This window comes from Pseudophryne corroboree, chromosome 6 (assembly GCF_028390025.1).
Source record: "Pseudophryne corroboree isolate aPseCor3 chromosome 6, aPseCor3.hap2, whole genome shotgun sequence".
Taxonomy (NCBI): Eukaryota; Metazoa; Chordata; class Amphibia; order Anura; family Myobatrachidae; genus Pseudophryne; species Pseudophryne corroboree.
Genome location: NC_086449.1, coordinates 552,525,497 through 552,543,441, shown reverse-complemented (window position 1 = coordinate 552,543,441; position 17,945 = coordinate 552,525,497). Strand labels below are relative to the sequence as shown.

The window sequence follows — 17,945 nt, the reverse complement described above, 5'->3', positions numbered from 1 at the left end:
AGTGGGGCCGACGGGGTTTTTATGGACCGCCAATTCGCCCTGAAACACTCTGTTCCCTTAGTACCCTTGGCATCGGAAATTGAGATTTGTGGGTTAAACGGGGAACCATTATCCCAAGGTAAAATTACCTCTTGCACTAGCCAGATTTCTTTGTTTATTGGAGCCACACACTCTGAAAAATTGTCCTTTTATGTGACTGTCTGTACTTTTGCCCCATTGGTGTTGGGGTTACCCTGGTTAAGGGCCCACAATCCTCAATTTGACTGGGTCTCTGGGGAGATTCTTAGTTGGGGTACTGATTGTTTCAGGAGTTGCTTGAGCCTTCCAGTCAGGCTCTCGCAGCTAAGTTTGCCAGGATTGCCAGGGTGTTATGCAGATTTTGCGGACGTGTTCTCCAAAAAAGTTGCAGAGGTACTACCTCCCCATCGCCCCTATGACTGTGCCATTGATTTGTTGCCAAATGCTAAGCTTCCCAAGAGCAGGTTGTACTCCCTGTCACGTCCTGAGACTCAGGCTATGGCAGAGTACATTCAGGAGAACTTGGCTAAGGGATTTATCAGACCTTCACAGTCTCCAGTTGGGTCGGGGTTCTTCTTCGTGGGTAAAAAGGACGGTTCGTTGCGACCCTGCATCGACTTCAGGGAATTGAACCGTATCACGATTAAAAACTCATACCCACTGCCTCTCATTTCGGTCTTGTTTGACCAGCTTCGTACTGCCACCATTTTTTCTAAGATTGACCTACGCGGTGCGTACAATCTAATCCGAATAAGAGAGGGGGATGAATGGAAGACTGCCTTTAATACCCACTCAGGGCATTATGAATATTTGGTGATGCCTTTTGGGCTCTGTAATGCCCCGGCAGTCTTCCAGGACTTCATGAACGATGTGCTCAGGGAATATTTGGATAGATTCTTAGTTGTATACTTAGATGACATCCTAATCTTCTCCCATTCCCTGGAGGAACATCGGAAGCATGTATGCTTAGTCCTCCAGAAACTCAGAGACCACCGGCTTGGGGCGAAGCTGGAGAAGTGCGAATTTGAAGTTCAGCAAATCGCATTTCTAGGATATATTATCTCCCCAGAAGGTTTCCAAATGGAGGGTTCCAAGGTACAGGCAGTCCTGGATTGGGTGCAGCCCACTAGTTTGAAGGCGCTTCAGCGTTTCCTGGGCTTTGCGAATTTTTATAGACGATTTATCGCTGGATTTTCGTCTATAGTGGCGCCTTTGGTGGCACTCACTAAGAAAGGGGCGGATGTTGCTCACTGGTCTTGTGAGGCTAAAGCGGCTTTTGCCCGTCTCAAAAGGGCATTTGTATCGGCCAAGGTGCTGCGACACCCAGATCCAGAACGTCCTTTTGTGGTGGAGGTGGATGCCTCTGAGATGGGTATTGGGGCAGTGCTTTCTCAGATGGGAGTGTCTGATAATCGCCTTCATCCCTGTGCTTACTTTTCCCGTAAATTTTCGCCTGCCGAGATGAATTATGACGTGGGTAACCGGGAATTGTTGGCTATTAAGGATGCACTCGAGGAGTGGAGACACTGGCTTGAGGGGGCTAAGTTTGTGGTCTCAATTCTCACCGACCATAAGAATCTGGCATATTTAGAGTCAGCGAAGCGTCTCAATGCCAGGCAGGCACGATGGGCTTTGTTTTTTGTTCGCTTTAATTTTTTGATAACATATCGCCCTGGGTCAAAAAACATCAAGGCTGATGCGCTCTCGCGGAGTTTTGCTCCAATCCAGGAGACCACCAAGGAGCCGTTGCCCATTGTGTCCCCATCATGTATTAAAGTGGGCATTACCCAGGACCTCTTATCATTAGTCCTTAGAGCACAGGAGCAGGCTCCTCCAGACCTTCCGGTAGGTCTTTTGTTTGTGCCTCCTAGGTTAAGACAGCGAGTGTTCCTGGAATTCCATGCCAAGAAGTCGGCAGGTCACCCGGGTATTGCCAGAACTCGGGAGTTGCTATCTAGGGCGGTGTGGTGGCCCTCGGTGGCTAAGGATGTGGATCAGTGGGTTCGGGCATGTGACATCTGTGCCCGAAATAAGACTCCTAGAGGGGTTCCTGTTGGCCCAGTACATCCACTCTCTATCCCATCTAAGCCATGGACCCACATTTCAATGGATTTTGTGGTGGACTTGCCCAAATCCTCGGGGATGACAGCCATCTGGGTTGTCGTTGACAGGTTTTCGAAGATGGCGCACTTCGTTCCACTGGTTGGGCTGCCATCGGCCAGATGCCTGTCTGAATTATTTATGCTGCATGTTGTGCGTCTCCACGGGTTGCCACTTGATGTGGTCTCTGACCGCGGATCCCAGTTTGTGGCCAAATTCTGGAGGGCATTTTGTTCCGATCTCCAGATTTCTGTCAGCTTGTCGTCAGGCTACCATCCGCAGTCTAATGGGCAGACTGAAAGGGTGAACCAGTCCTTGGAGCAGTTCCTCAGGTGTTATGTCTCCAAGTGTCAGACTGACTGGGTTGCTCATCTGTCCATGGCGGAGTTTGCCTATAACAACGCGGCTCACTCTGCTACAGGGATCTCTCCCTTCCTTTGTGTGTATGGGCATCATCCTAAGGTCAATTCTTTTGACCCCCTGGACTCCACACCTGGTGGTTCCTCTGTGGTTTCGGTCCTTAGAGGTATTTGGCGGAAAGTGAAGAAAGCCCTTGTGTCTGTGTCATTAGTGACCAAAAGGGTTTTTGATAAGCGGAAAAGACCCTGCAGCTTCAAATTAGGAGACTTCGTCTGGTTGTCTACCAAGAATTTGAAGTTGAGACAGCCATCTCATAAGTTAGGCCCCCGGTTCATCGGCCCTTATAAGATCACCAGGGTTATCAATCCGGTGGCATTTCAGTTAGATCTGCCCCGTTCTTTGGGTATCAATAAAACATTTCATTGTTCCCTTTTAAAACGGGCGATTAGTAATCCTTCTTCCAGTGGAAGACCTTCCCCTCTTCTGATACGTGGCCAGAGGGAGTTTGTTGTTGAAAGGATTCTTGACTCCAAGATGGTTCGGGGTCGGCTGTCATTTTTGGTGCACTGGAAGGGGTATGGCCCGGAGGAGCGGTCGTGGGTGCGCAGTTGTGATCTTCATGCCCCCAGACTGATACGCTCTTTCTTCTCGCAGTTCCCCGATAAACCCGGTGGTAGGGGTTCTTTGACCCCTCGTCAGAGGGGGGGTACTGTTAGGGTCTCCTGCCCTGTGCTGCCACGTCGTCATGGCAACCGGGAGACAAGTGCTAGCGGAGTAACCTGAGCGCAGCTGATACTCCGGTTCAGGTCTTTTGCTGTGCAGTGGTTACAGGCTCTGTGCACGGCAGGGGATCCGGTGCTGGTTTTTGTGCCCACAGTCTGTGAGGTCTGAGTGGGGCGTGGACAGCACCTGCTTTATAAGGCCTCTTCTCAGGTTAAGCAGATGCTGCTGAATCTTTGTTGGTTAGTCAGTTCCTGAAAGTTAGCCAGTACTGTGTAACTTTGTATTTGTTGTTGCTTACTGCAAATAGGCCTGGGGATTTGGTACTACACTCTGCCAATCCAGACCTAGCAGTAAGACTGGAGTCAGTCGTTTAGCTTGCTGGGGTTCTTTTACTACTCTGTGAACTTAGCAAGTTTGCGGCTGTATTCTAAGACTTGCCTGCCTAAATCCTGTCTCACTGTGCAAGGTGTCAGGTGTCAGTTTAGTGGCAGTAAGCTGAACCTGTGCACTGCAAGTGAGAATTAGGATTGTGGAGACTCTCCTTGTGTCTATCATTCCATCTCTGACCAAGGAGTTTACTGCCACACCCGTTGGTAACCCTTTAGGGTTTTGCTGTTGCCCTTAGCAACAGCATTTCGGGTTCTCTACGTATTAAAACACAACATCTTGCTTTTCCCATCTGAGCATTACTAATACTAGGGAGACACCCAGTTCCTTAGCCTCTGGGCTTCTCTGTTCACTTTGTGTGTATTTTGTTACCCTATCACCTTCTGTGTCTGTCTGTGAGTTCATTTGCTTTGCATACCTATCCGTTCAGACACCAGTACATTCCTGCAGGCACTGGTGTGCATAACAGTTCAAACACCAGTACATTCCTGCAGGCACTGGAGTGCATAACAGTTCTGACACCAGTACATTCCTGCAGGCACTGGTGTGCATAACAAAAATAAGACAAAGCAAGCAGTTATTATTAGAGTATTCTTTAATTCTTGAAGTATTTATGCAGGCAACTATTAATAAATTCAGTCTAATGGAATATTCAACCATCTAGCCTGTGATCCCCACCCAGATTATTTTAACAGAAATACACATATTCAAATGTGGCCTTAGTTAGCTTTAAGCTACAACATATATACATGGTCTTGTTGTATGTTGTAATATTTGGAAATGTTTGTATCTCTTGATACTGTACATGTATTATTTTCTATTTTAATAATGTGGCGTCGGAGTGTGTTATATGTTGGGTAGCATGGAATGGTTTAAGCCCTGCATGCAATCCCATATTTTTATGATCTCTTCATGTTATGCCCAGCACAGATTTTCCCACCTATTGAAGCCTGAAATAATTATTTCCAGCTCTCTTCCCCCAGCGGAGTTGTGTTGCAAATTACTTTATTTTACATGCATTCACACCTATAAAACAGATTTTGCTTTTATTGGAACCAAAATATTACAGCACAGAATTTGTACAATATATTAAGCAAATCACTTTGGTATGCCTACTGATCTGTGTTCTCATGAAACTGTTCTTTCCATTGAATCACAGAAACAGATGTGTTAAGACTACCATGAAAAATTGTCCTTCATTTTTGTAGCCAAGAAAGTAACACAGTCTTATTGGAGCTGATAGAGTTCAACTACCTGCTCTTGGGTTGACTTAAGTTAGCTTTCAGTAAGTTTAGTCAAATAGTTTTGGTCTCCTCACAAATATAGAATCAATTTTATTTTTTATTTACAGCGCCTTCAACGCCTCCACGCTTCCTTTCTGTAAAACAGTTGTCCAATGTGATTGTGATGTTGTCATGGCAACCACCTCTTGAACCAAATGGAATTATCCTCTTCTACACCCTTTATATCTGGTAAGACTTTCAAAGCTAAAATTTGCCCTCTTCACTATTATTTTAATGCGTTAAGTCCATGTTCTGCATGGGGTGTGCCCAACATACCAGCTGTCCCTAATTTGCAGAGAATGGGTCCACATTTTTGTCACTGAAGATGTGTCTATGTGTCAATCAATTATCTGCATGTTACTGTGGGGGAGAAGTATGAAGCAGTGAAAAAGTGGGCCAGTGAAAAAGTTGCCCATGGCAACCAATCAGCTTTGATGTAACATGTATCAAGTGTATTGTATAAAAGTATAGGTAGCAGCTGAATGCTTGCCATGGGCAACTTATCCACTCTTTTCACTACTTGATACATCTACCCCTGATTCTCTTGTTGCAACTGAATGTTATCCAGTAAATGTATAAATTTCACGTTGAAATTCAAAGCAGCACTTAATATTAGTGCCGCTTTAAATTTTGAGGTCAGACATTCTAGGAGTGATGTGCAAAGGCCACCACTTAGTTAACCTAGCCCCTTGACCAACACTAAGAGGGGTATCTAGTAAAGATCAGTTTTGTTCAGCAATTGAAATCAATTCAAATAGTAATAATACAATTGACTAACTTTTTATCATTACAAGAAGCAACACCTGAGATTGGGATGGTTGTGGCCTTGAGCAAAGTTCAAATAGAGGCATCTGAAAGTGGAAGAAATGTTCAATGTGCTATGCCCTCATGATGGAAGAGGATAATTGACCTGAAATCTGTAGGGGACCTGAAGCATACAGTTCGGCCGAGCCTATGGTTATGTAGTAGCGAATTCATCAAGATCTGGAGAAGGGGGTAAAATATACAGGGCACTTCCATTTATGCTTAAATAAGTAAAGGTCAGGAACTTATTTTGAGATGTCCAGTGCCTGGACATATGTGCACTGCTGACCCAAGGTGTTGTCCTTAAACTGAGTAAATAAAACGCTAGGTCAGAATCAGCTACCAATATGACCTCCCCAACCTCTGAGGCTTGCATCTGTGGTTAACAGAATCCAACTTTGAATCCCGAACCTTCGGCCCTCTGTCAGGTGAGAAGTCTGAAGCCACCACAGAAGAGAAATCCTGGCTTTTGGCGACAGACGTATCTTCTGGTGCATGTGGAGATGCAATCCGGACCATTTGTCAAACAGATCCAGCTGGAAGGGCCTTGCGTGAAAACTTACGTACTGCAGTGCCTCGTAAGCGGCTACCATCTTCCCCAGAAGGAGAATGCATAGATGCACCGATATCCAGGTTGGTTTCAGAACATCCCACACCATCGACTGGATTACCAAAGCCTTTTCCATTGGAAGGAATACCTTCTGTGCCTCCGTATCTAGTATCATCCCCAGGAACGGAAGCCTCCGTGTTGGTTCCAGGTGAGATTTTGGTAGGTTCAGAATCCACCCGTGATCCCGGAGTAGATGAGTTGAGAGGGCAATGTTATCCAGCAACCGCTTCCTGGATGGTGCCTTTATGAGCAGATCATCCAGGTACAGAATTATGTTCACTCCCTGTTTGCGGAGGAGAAACATCATCTCTGCCATTACCTTGGTGAACACCCTCGGTGCCATGGAGAGGCCAAATGGCCAAATGGCAGGGCCTGGAATTGGTAGTGACAGTACTGTAATGCAAACCTTGAGGGGGCCAGATTGGAATATGAAGGTACGCATCCTTGATATCCAGAGACACCAGGAATTCCCCCACCTCCAGACCTGAGATCACCGCTCTCAGAGACTTCATCTTGAATTTTAACACCCGTAAGTAAGGGTTCAGTGACTTGAGGTTTAAAATGGGTCTTACCGAACCGTCCGGCTTTGGTACCACAAACAGGTTGGAATAATAACCTTTGTTGCGCAGATGAGGTGGAACTGGAACAATGACCTGAGTCTGTACCGGTTTTTGAATTGCTTCCTGTAAAGTCATACTTGCTTCCTGAGAAGCTGGTAAGCCTGATTTGAAGAATCTGTGAGGTGGGAGTTCCTGAAACTCCAGCCTGTACCCACAGGTGGTAATATATTTGACCCAGGGATCCTAGCATGATGTTGCCCATATGTGACTGAAATCTCTTTATTGGGCTCCCACCTGCCTGTCTTCCAGGGAGTGCGGTCCACCGAAGGCAGAACCTGAGTTCTGTTCCTGTGAACCTGCAGTTGCTGGTTTTCTGGGTTTACCTCTATAGCCTCTGGAGGCTGTAGAAGACCCTCTGGTTTTATTTTTAAATTTGGCTGTCCGAAAGGACTGCAAAGTTGGAGCCGAGTAGGTCTTCTTAACTGGGGGGGGGGGGGGGGCGGGGGGGGGGCTGCGGAAGGAAGATATGTAGACTTACCCACTGTAGCCTTGGATATCCACGTATCCAGTTCATCTCCAAACAGTGCCTCACTTGTGAATGGTAGGCTTTCCACGCCCTTCCTGGAATCCGCATCCACAGCCCCTGCATGCTGACACTGCCATAACAGTGGTGCGTGCGTTGAGCAAGCCTATTTCTTTTATGGCCTCCACCATAAAATTTGCAGAGTCCTGTATATGTTATAGAAGTAAAACTACCTCCCCCCTGGATAAAGAATCTAATTCCTCAATAAGGTTACCTGACCATTTTGCAATGGCCCTAGTGATCCATGCACAAGCAATAGTGGATCTTTGGGCCAGCCCAGCAGCTGTATATACAGATTTGAGAGTGGTCTCAATCTTGCGGTCAGCTGTGTCCTTTAAGGAGGCTGCCCCAGAGACAGGTAAGATTATTTTATGTGATAACCTAGATACCGATGCATCAACAATCGGTGGATTTTCCCATTTCTTCCTATCATCCTGAGGAGAAGGGAAGGATGTGAGTAAACTTTTTCGGATCTGAAATTTCTTATCAGGATTAACCCAAGTCTCTTCAAATAGGGAATTCATCTCTTTTGATGCAGGAAAAGTAGCAGAGGATTTCTTTTTTACATTAAAATAAGATTCCTCATCCTCCTCTGTCACCTTATCAGGAATGTGCAGGATGTCTCTAATAGCTTCAATCAGGTTCTGTATTCCTTGTCACAGAGCAGCATTTCCCCCTCCTGAGTCCACCTCACCCTCCTCCGCGTCTGATACGTCATCATCAGTATCAGCCTGCAGGATCTGGGCCAGTGTACGCTTTTGCGGACAAATGGTAGGTTTCTGAGATGCCGTTATGGGAACTGAATCTCTATTCATCAGGTCATCCACAGACTGCCTTAAGTATTGCGTCTCTCTTTCATTATGGGATAATCTATTTTAAATATTTGAGATCATCCCTTTAAGGGAATCCAACCATGGTGGTTCGTACCCACTAGCCTGAGAATGTGTACTATCCTGAGTACACTGTTGTGATCCCCCTGAGGAAGAAAGACACTCTGCCGTGCATGAAACACACTCCTTGCCTGACATTGTAAATGTGAAGCACACACATACACACACACACACACACACACACGCACACACACGAAAGGTTAAAACCCACACAGAGCCCTTCCAGGGAGACAGAGTATATAGGAGCCCTTAATGCTAATGCCAAGCTTAGCTGGGTCACAGACTAAGTACCCTGATAGGGGCTTAGTACTCTAATAATGTTCCTCCTCCTTACTATGACACCCTGGTACCGCTGAGGTAAGCTGGAGTCCTTCTGGAGAAGCTGCACTTCCCTGCCAGTCTGTCTGTGTAGAACTGCAGAGAGAAAATGGCGCTGGTGAGCCGCTCATAGTGAAGCCTCGCCCCCTTAATGACGCGCTGTCTTCACGGTTTTATTTTAAACTGGCTGAGGTGTTTTAGATGCTTAAACAGTGGGACATAGCCCCTGTAAGCGTATTTGCCAGTGTGGGTACTGTATAGGATGACTCAGCTCACCCCTCATAGCGGTGCAGCCTGCGCTGATCTGAGCCTGGAGACACAGCCTGCTCCTCAGCGCTGCGCTCCGTACTCTCATGCCGCCATAATAGCCGGCGACCCGCTAACCGGGACGCCGGCATAACACTCACCACTCTTCTTTCTTCTGGCTCGGTTAGGAGTGGCGGCATGCTGTGGGAATGTACGCTCGTCATGGTGGGGCTTGCGAATGGTTTCCTCAGGAGCTCAATGTCCTGTCAGCGGGGAACGGGACCATTAACCTTATAGGAGGTTGGCCCGTTCCCCCACTAAGTCCCACGAAGCAGGCAGACTTATGCCGACCAGACCTTCCTGAAAATAACAAGCGTGACCGGCTCCTCCGGCACATTTTCTAAACTGAGTCTGGTAGGAGGGACATAGAGGGAAGAGCCAGCGCACACTATAAAATTCTTAAAGTGCCCAAGGCTCCTAGTGGACCCGTCTATACCCCATGGTACTAAATGGACCCCAGTATCCTCTAGGACGTAAGAGAAAGTACAGTACTAGTTCTATTATGTTTGTGTATTTATTATTATGGTATGTTTAACCTTTTCCTGACCACTTATTTATATTATTTCAATGTTTGCTGCAGCCTATAATATAGACCATCTATAGTGTTAAATATTAATACTGTTTTCTATACACTATACAGTGTATAAAAAGACCAATGTTGTTACTAGGTTCTTCTACTGCTTCCTAGACTCCCGCACTTGCTCCAATGTTCCGCAGAGTGGGAGATTGTGTACTGCATTTGGAAAACCCCCTCTAGAAATCCTGCGTTTGCCACTGCATAGTCTGAAAGAAAAAGAAAAACACCCACCCCCTAAACCTAGTTCCTCACAGCAGGCTGAGTACTCTAAGGGAATGCTGGAGCACCTTAGAAATGCTGCATCTTCAGGCAGGCTTCTATAATATGTGAGAGCTTGTCAAGGAGAAGATGCATAAAGGGGGACCCAGACTCAAGTTGACAGACACCTTAAGGGATGGACCCTCACCCATCTAGGTCCTAGTCCCTAAGACCACTCTGGGGTTTGTGCCCCTAAGCAATATAGACCCTGAGGGCGGGTACACACTGAATGATCTCCGCACGATATGTCATTCAGAGCGACATATCAGCCGGATCATTCAATGTATACCCACTATTGCACTCTTCCACGGGTCGCATGTGACATCTTCTGGTTGGCCATGCTGCATGGCCAACCAGAAGATATTGTGTACAATGCCATGCAAATGCAGCATTTAATTGTACATTGGCCATCATAGCCTGCATCCCAGCCTGTTCAGCACATTGCTGGCCTCTCTATGTGGTGTGGAAATGCAAAACAACAAACACTTCAAATACTGACAGCTAATGAAAACTCCTAGTGCACTTCCCAGCAACCCTGACCTGCTGCGGCAACATAGTTGCATATTTCCTGCAATATGGTACGTATTCAGGTAAGGCCTTTCCCCCATTCTTTTTTCAAAATCCACAGGGAATAAAATGAAGAACAAGAAAACAAAAATCTAATAACGCAACAAGAAGTGTTTGAAGCAACGGCACTGAGCGACTGTGTCCTTAATTGACTGGGAGGATCAATAAATGCTCAGCTAATCACAAGCAACTAACTATATAAAGAGAGGGCACGATTACAGCACAGAACCAGCTCATCCCTATCTCGGGCTGGACTCCAGGGCAAAAATAAATAATAAAGGAGCAAAAGGTGTAACTGCACTAGGCCCATTAAGATAAGGGGCATCCATGAGGAGACTGTATTTAAGAGGGTCTAACATTTTATAGGGAGACAATTCAGCTTGAATTAGATGAATATTGTTTTTTGATGTGTACAATTAAGATAACATTAAAACATAAAACAGATGGATACTATTTTCAGTCTTCTATTAAACCATTTTACTGCCCTAACTTCATTCCTAATATTTGAAAACAATATTGTGGCCGGTGCAGACTTGAACTTACTTGCGTAAATTCGCACTGCGCATGTGCCTAGTATGGATGCATGCAAGTATGGTCAATGCAAGGTCACAGGCATTCTGGCTCAGTCTTGAAATCTAAGTTAAGAGCACAAGCTCTGCACAGAACAGAACCTCTACACCAGACTCTATCTGATCATTCTTGAAGTCTATCTGGAGTTCTACATCCTGGAAGTTCTGTATTTGAAAAAAAGATCACACAGAGTAATTTATCCCAGCAGAAACAGTATTCTGTAATTGAATTAATTTTATTAAATTACAGAATATTTAGAAAAATGCAGCGAGTATGTCAGCAAAATGATATTGTAGTACATTACATTATTATATAAGCTGATTAAGTGTGTGTCTAGCTGCAGGTCCCGCCCCCTCTCTTCCCTCACAGCTCTAACTGGCTGACAGACTTTCAGACACACGGGCTAACTTGGGAACAGAGCAAATAAAAAACCATGGAGAACCATGGAAAACCATCTTATAGTGCACGCTGTGAAATACAGGCAGTGAGATGGGTGTTGAGGGGGACAGAGATGACAGACAGGGTGACTATTGTGAGTGGGGGGTTGTCTAAATATTTAGCATATAGTCACATGCTGCGCACCAGGATATGAGCGACATATCTTTGGGAAAAAAGTCATTTGACCCAGCTTATTCCCTGATCATTTGTGAGAAGTACCGTTTAAAGAGTTGGATACATTTGAGAAGTATTTGAAAATAAATGTCTAAAAGCTGCATACAGTAGTATTTATTATTGTTTGTGCATCTTTATTCTTCGTTTAAGTGGCATGCTTTCAGTATTTCCAAATTGCTGCTTTATAAAAACACATTGTAATTATTTATTTTTGGCTTTTGTAGGGATGAAATGTCATCCAAAACTCTCAATATTGAAGAAACCTCTGTGGAATTTGAAGATTTGGAAAGCAACCATGAATACAGTGCATATGTCACATCTAGTACTAGATTTGGGGACGGAAACGCCAGAAGCGATGTTTTAACATTTAAAACTTTAGAAGGAGGTACATAGTAAATGCTAAGACTGCTCACAAATATGGTTTCTGTATGTTTGTAATGGTCAAAGAGCACACAATGGGGGGAATTCAAATGTTTGAAAAGTTGGTTGGGTGTCTGTTTTTTCCTGTCTATTAGATAGGAAAAAACAGACACCCAACTGACTTTTCAAACAATTGAATACCCCCCTAGTCTTTGCATTGTGAAATATTGGGAGCTATACGATGACCAAGTGTTACTGCACATGTTTTTATGAAGAGGGCAACATTTATGGTATATTTTCAATTATCGTCTATGGGCGGTGTCCGATTAGTAACGGTAATTTACAGTGGTTAATGGATTCTCCAGGGGCTATCCAATTATCCCCAATAGCCGGCATTTGAGGCACACAAAGCATAATTCCCGGTAAGCAGCCCTCAGAGCTGCGATAATACATGTGTGCATAATACATGGGTCTGGATACTTATCCCAAATACCATGTGTTAGATGAAAATGGGACATTTTTATCTAGAAAAAACAGGCTTAAATTGGATAGCCCGATAATGACCATCGGTCAAAAAAGAAAGAGAAATTGATCACGGCTAATACGATAACCACCCTATATCTTTTTCAAATGTAAAAAATTTAATATGATAGAACTTGTTCTCAGGCAATCAATAGGTCACAAAACCTTGGAGGGCCTCACCTGGTTTGGGAGTCAACAGTTGGACATTTATGTATTAAATTTATGGGTGGGAAGCAGGGCCAGATTAATACTGGTGGGGGCCCATGGGCAATGAAGTTGTGGGGGCCCCCACTAGTAACAGTGATGTCAAATCCTGAGGCACCCACCCCACCCTTACACACAAACACATACACATACACATGCACCCCTGTACACACACACCTACTGTACACACACACACATTTGCCGTGGGACTGACTCTAGACTGAGGAGCTTCTTGGCAGCCGCTGTTCATGAACAGCTCAGCCGCTGGATGGGACTCCTCCACTCACACTGCATTATGTGGGGGCTCCTAATGTGTGGGGGCACGGGACAAACGCCCCTGTTGCTCCCTTAATCAGGCCCTGGTGGCAAGTATAAGTTTCTTGTTTTATTTTTAATTTGCTATCCAAAGTATATGTTGTATGAATCACAGTTATTTTATTTATTTTTTTAAAGTTCCAAGTGATCCACCAAGGAATATGTCTTACAAAAATATTACCTCTTCTTCAGTAACGATTTTCTGGAGTCCACCCAAGAAGCCAAATGGATTTATACATTATTATACTTTATATTACCAGAATTCTTCTGGCACCTATATTAGGGTAAGGAAATTGATCTAGACTATGTAGAGTGTACAGTAGGTGTAGCTTAAACTGTAACATATTATATGACTAACACTAAATTTTGTTGCTAGAAATACGTTGAGGGAGGGAATTGTTTTTACACTACTAAGAATAAATCTGAATGTTTGTCTTTAAAATAACCCAACAAAACCCTCATATTCAAGTTTATCAAAAGAAATTTCTGGTAAAAGGGTCAAGAAAACATTTTCGCTTGAAGTAAAAAATATTGTATAGGAAGTTCTGTAAATCCGTACATACAGTATATTGCTATCTTGTATATTTATTGCTTTTACTGAAAGTATGAGCTGATGAATTATATTTGTCTGAAAGATGAGCTATGATGACATCATACACACTTGGCTAATAGTTGTGTCATTTCAATATTGCTTTGGAACACCTATGTATTATAATGAGTAACATAATATTACTACTTATTGTTAATGTTTTCACGGTAAAGGGAAGTGAGACTGATAAACTTGGTGATATCAACCAATTGGGCCGATATTACCATGTGAGTGACTGCAAAATTGTGCCTGGTAGTAAATATCAGTTGGATTGTTATTGGGCATATCCATAACTATGGTTATTAGGGTGTAGTATGTTATGCCGGTGCTTGGGATCCCGGCGCCCAGCATACTGGCGCCGGGATCCCGACCGCCGGCATGCAGGCAGCGGGGTGAGCGCAAAAGAGCCCCTTGACGCGCGCCACGCTATTTATTCTCCCTCCGGGGATGTCGTGGACACACCAGGAGGGAAAATAGTTGTCGGTATGCTGGCTGTCGGGATTCCGGCGTCGGTATGGTGAGCGCCGGGATCCTGACAGCTGGCATATCAAATGTCTCCCGGTTATTAGGCAGACCAGTTTTCCCATGAGTGAACAGTGTAAGACTCTAGTGCATGATGATATGTGGTAGTGTGCATTTAGCTGTCCAGTGTTTGTAACTAAAGCTATATACCCCTGTTATTGGGACATGCAGTATTTGGCTAATAAATTGCACACGGTTCTACAATATAGTTGTGAAACGGTCTACTGGAAAGATGTTAGCACTAGTACAATACTTGGTGATCAGTTTCCTTATTACAATATTTATGGCTGGAAAAAGTCACAGTATGTATACTGTAGTTCTTGTCTTATTATGTGGGAATGTAGCTGTCTTTGATAATGGACAAATGCTATGATAGGCGCTAGCACATGAGATCTCTGTCCTACCTGCAGGACCATCTGGCTAGTACTAGTGCATGTGGAGCAGTGCTCACATCCTTCCCAATTTGGTTTTATGAATGCGACAAGTTCCAAACACAGTTCATTAAATGTGTTTAAATAGCAATTGTTTCAGGATGAAGGTAATTCCACAACAGAAGTGAGCAACAAATGCTGCACAGGATAAAAGGAAGATGCTAATTAATGTCCTATACAGCCAAGCTGGTCTTCACAGGACGCTTACTAGTGGAACTCTCGTGCCAGAAAATGAATCTTACATGTTTAAATGTTGGAAACACACTGGTTTATTTTGTTTTTGCATCTGGGTTTTATGTACAAAAACTGCAATTATTTTGATGTTCATTGTGATAAAGTGTTCTTTGTATTACTCTTCAACTACAAAACTCAGGTTGAGTATCCCATATCCAAATATTCCGAAATACGGAGTTTTTTGATTGAGACTATTATAGTGAAACCTTTGTTTTCTTATGGCTCAATGTATACAAGCTTTGTTTAATACACAAAGTTATTAAACATATTGTATTAAATGACCTTCAGGCTCTGTGTATATGAAAACATAAATGAATTATGTGTATGTACACAAATTTTGTTTAATGCACAAAGTTATTAAAAATATTGTATAAAATGACCTTCAGGCTGTGTGTATAAGGTGTAAACAAAAAAGCATTCTGAGCTTAGACTTGGGTCCCATCACCATGATACAGTATCTCAGTATGGTATGCAATTATTCAGAAATACAGAAAAATCTGATATCCAAAATACTTCTGGTCCCAAGCATTTTGGATATGGGATACTCAACCTGTAATAAAAAATGTTTCTATGTGAAAAGAGCTGGGCATGGCTATTAAATAACAATTCTCATCCTATGTGCAAACTAGTGGAAATATTTGTATCCAGATCTTATTGATACAAGATAATATTGTCACTCTGTCAGATGCAACACAGAGGAAGACACTAATTCTGGATTTGGGTCAAATCCTGTCCATACAACCAGGCTGAATTGCACGGGGGTCTATTTACTAAGCCTTGGATGGAGATAAAGTGCACAGAGATAAAGTACCAGCCAATCAGCTCCTAACTGTCATTTTTCAAACACAACCTGTAACATGGCAGATAGGAGCTGGTTGGCTGGTACTTTATCTCTGTCCACTTTATCTCCATCCAAAGCTTAGTACATAGACCCCTATGGGTCACATAAGCCCAATTATTGCATGTTTAGCCTTGTCAATTCCAATATAAGCCATTAGCATATGATGAGATCAGAATATATGTTCATTTCGGTTCTACCATTGCAAAGAAATTTGTTCATGCTGTGTAAGTAGTAATTCAGATATTCAGATTTTCTTCCTGTGTTGCTGAATTCCCTATGAAGCAGATGATTAGCATTTTTTTTAAATCACAAAATTACTTTCAAAAGCAGAATGCAGTGTACTCTCTGATACCCAGTGATATGATATGATATGATATGATTCTCCTAAGTGTGGTGTTGCTGCACTGTGCTAGTAGCTTTGAGTGACCATGGCCCTCATTCCGAGTTGATCGCTCGCTAGTTACTTTTAGCAGCCGTGCAAACGCATAGTCGCCGCCCAATGGGGAGTGTATTTTTGCTCTGCAGGAGTGCGAACGCCTGTGCAGCCGAGCAGCTGCAAACACATTTTGTGCAAAACAAGACCAGCCCTGTAGTTAACTTATTCTGTGCGATGATTGCAGCCATGAATGACACGGTAATGACGTCAGATACCCGCCCAGCAAACGCCCGGCCATGCCTGCATTTTTACAAACACTCCCAGAAAACGGTCAGTTGACACCCAGAAGCTCCCACTTCTTGTCAATATCCTTGCGTCCGCCAGTGCGACTGAAAGCGTCGCTAGAACCTGTGCAGTGCATACGCATGCGCAGATTTGCCATTTTTTACGCAGCAAACAACGCCAGCTAGCGATCAACTCAGAATAATGGCCCATGTACATTCTTGTACACAATGACATGCAGTCAGTGTAGGCCTTCCCAGCACACGTCACTGCTTGCACAGTGTTCTGTTCTCTTGTTAAATAAGCATGTTGGAGTTCTGTACTGTAATATTACCCAACAAGTGAGGACCATGCAATAAGAAGCATCCAGAGAATATAAGCATAGTTAGTCTCGTTAGAACAAAAGTATATAAACTAGCATTGATATCATGGGCTATTTAAGCAGGGGCATTTTAAGAGAGGAGGAGGCCCGTGTTGAGCCTCCTCCGTCGGGCCCCCTCCTCTCTGCCCAGAGCGCCGTAGAGTCTGAGCACTAGAGGGCTCAGACTCTACTGCGCATGCGCAGATCTCCGGGAAAATGGTGCGGCGGCCATTTTCCCTGAGATCTCTCTACTACGCATGCGCAGAACGCCCTGAAAATGGCCACTGGGCCATTTTCACTGTGTTATAGCTGCGCTACGGATGCCGGCGCTGGACTTCGGAGGGGTAAGTATTTTACAAATGGGTGCAGTGTGTGCGGTGGGGGCCCCCTCTGGACTCAGGGGCCCGTGTGCACCGCACACACTGCACCCATTATAGAAACGCCAGTGTATTTAAGGTATTTCTTGTATAATAAAATAGAAATAATTTGTACACATTTTGTATACTAGTATATACCATTAGCTGTGTCATTTGCACAATGGAATGTTATTTATTCCTTCTATGCTCCCTGTGCAGAATGTTGTTTTTTTTTACTTTGTTTTTTTTTTTATTCCAGCTGCCATTGTAAGTAAGAATATACATGTGCGTACTTCTCAAATATAAATTTCTATGCAAATTTTAAATCTGCCCCGCCCCACCTGCAGTGCAACTTGGTTTTTGACAAGGTGCTCAGTTACTTGCTCGTTTTTGCTTATCTCCCAACTTGAATCTGGTCCTATGATTCCAACAAGCCAACCAGTTGGCTGATTGGAACAAACAAATCTGTTAATGAATGAGAACAAATGACAATATTCCCTTCGCTCCCAAACACTGGAAAAAGGATTAATATGGATGTTCACACAAGTTAATTAAATCCATGTTTTACATATATAATATATCCAGCGGCGCTGAGAGAGGGGGTGCGGGTACTGTTTACCCGTGCCCATTGGAAGGGCCTCCCTCTTCCCCATTGCTGACAGCCACATGTCAAGTGGGGGGAGAGGAGTGACTACTGCTGCTGCAGCAGCCTCTCTCCTTGCCCAGCACACAGCACACGCATGACAAGCGCACGCGCCCACTGCCGCTGCCGTCCACTGGTCCTGACACCCAAACCCCCCCCCCCCCCCCCCCCCGCCCTGTGCAGCTTCATGGACGCACGTGTATTACATTTCTTAATATTTTGAATGGAATGGTCTAACCACGCCTCCCCTCTTTGGCCACACCCCCTCTTATCACCTCATCATCTTCTTATCATCTTACCATCATCATCTTATTATCATCTTATCATGGCAAAGCTGTCGGCGCCCTTGAATATAACTAGCAGCAGACAGAATGGAGCTTTCT

At 44.2% G+C, this 17,945-nt stretch overlaps 1 protein-coding gene across 1 annotated transcript in view; it reads left to right on the top strand.

Moving 5' to 3' along the window:
- Positions 1 to 17,945, top strand: part of PTPRQ (protein tyrosine phosphatase receptor type Q) — a 517,581-nt gene that overhangs the window by 247,027 nt on the left and 252,609 nt on the right. The window contains exons 22-24 of the mRNA XM_063927718.1: positions 4,940 to 5,060; positions 11,751 to 11,911; positions 13,066 to 13,211. Of these exons, the coding sequence (XP_063783788.1) occupies positions 4,940 to 5,060; positions 11,751 to 11,911; positions 13,066 to 13,211 (428 nt within the window). The remainder of the gene's footprint in view (positions 1 to 4,939; positions 5,061 to 11,750; positions 11,912 to 13,065; positions 13,212 to 17,945) is intronic.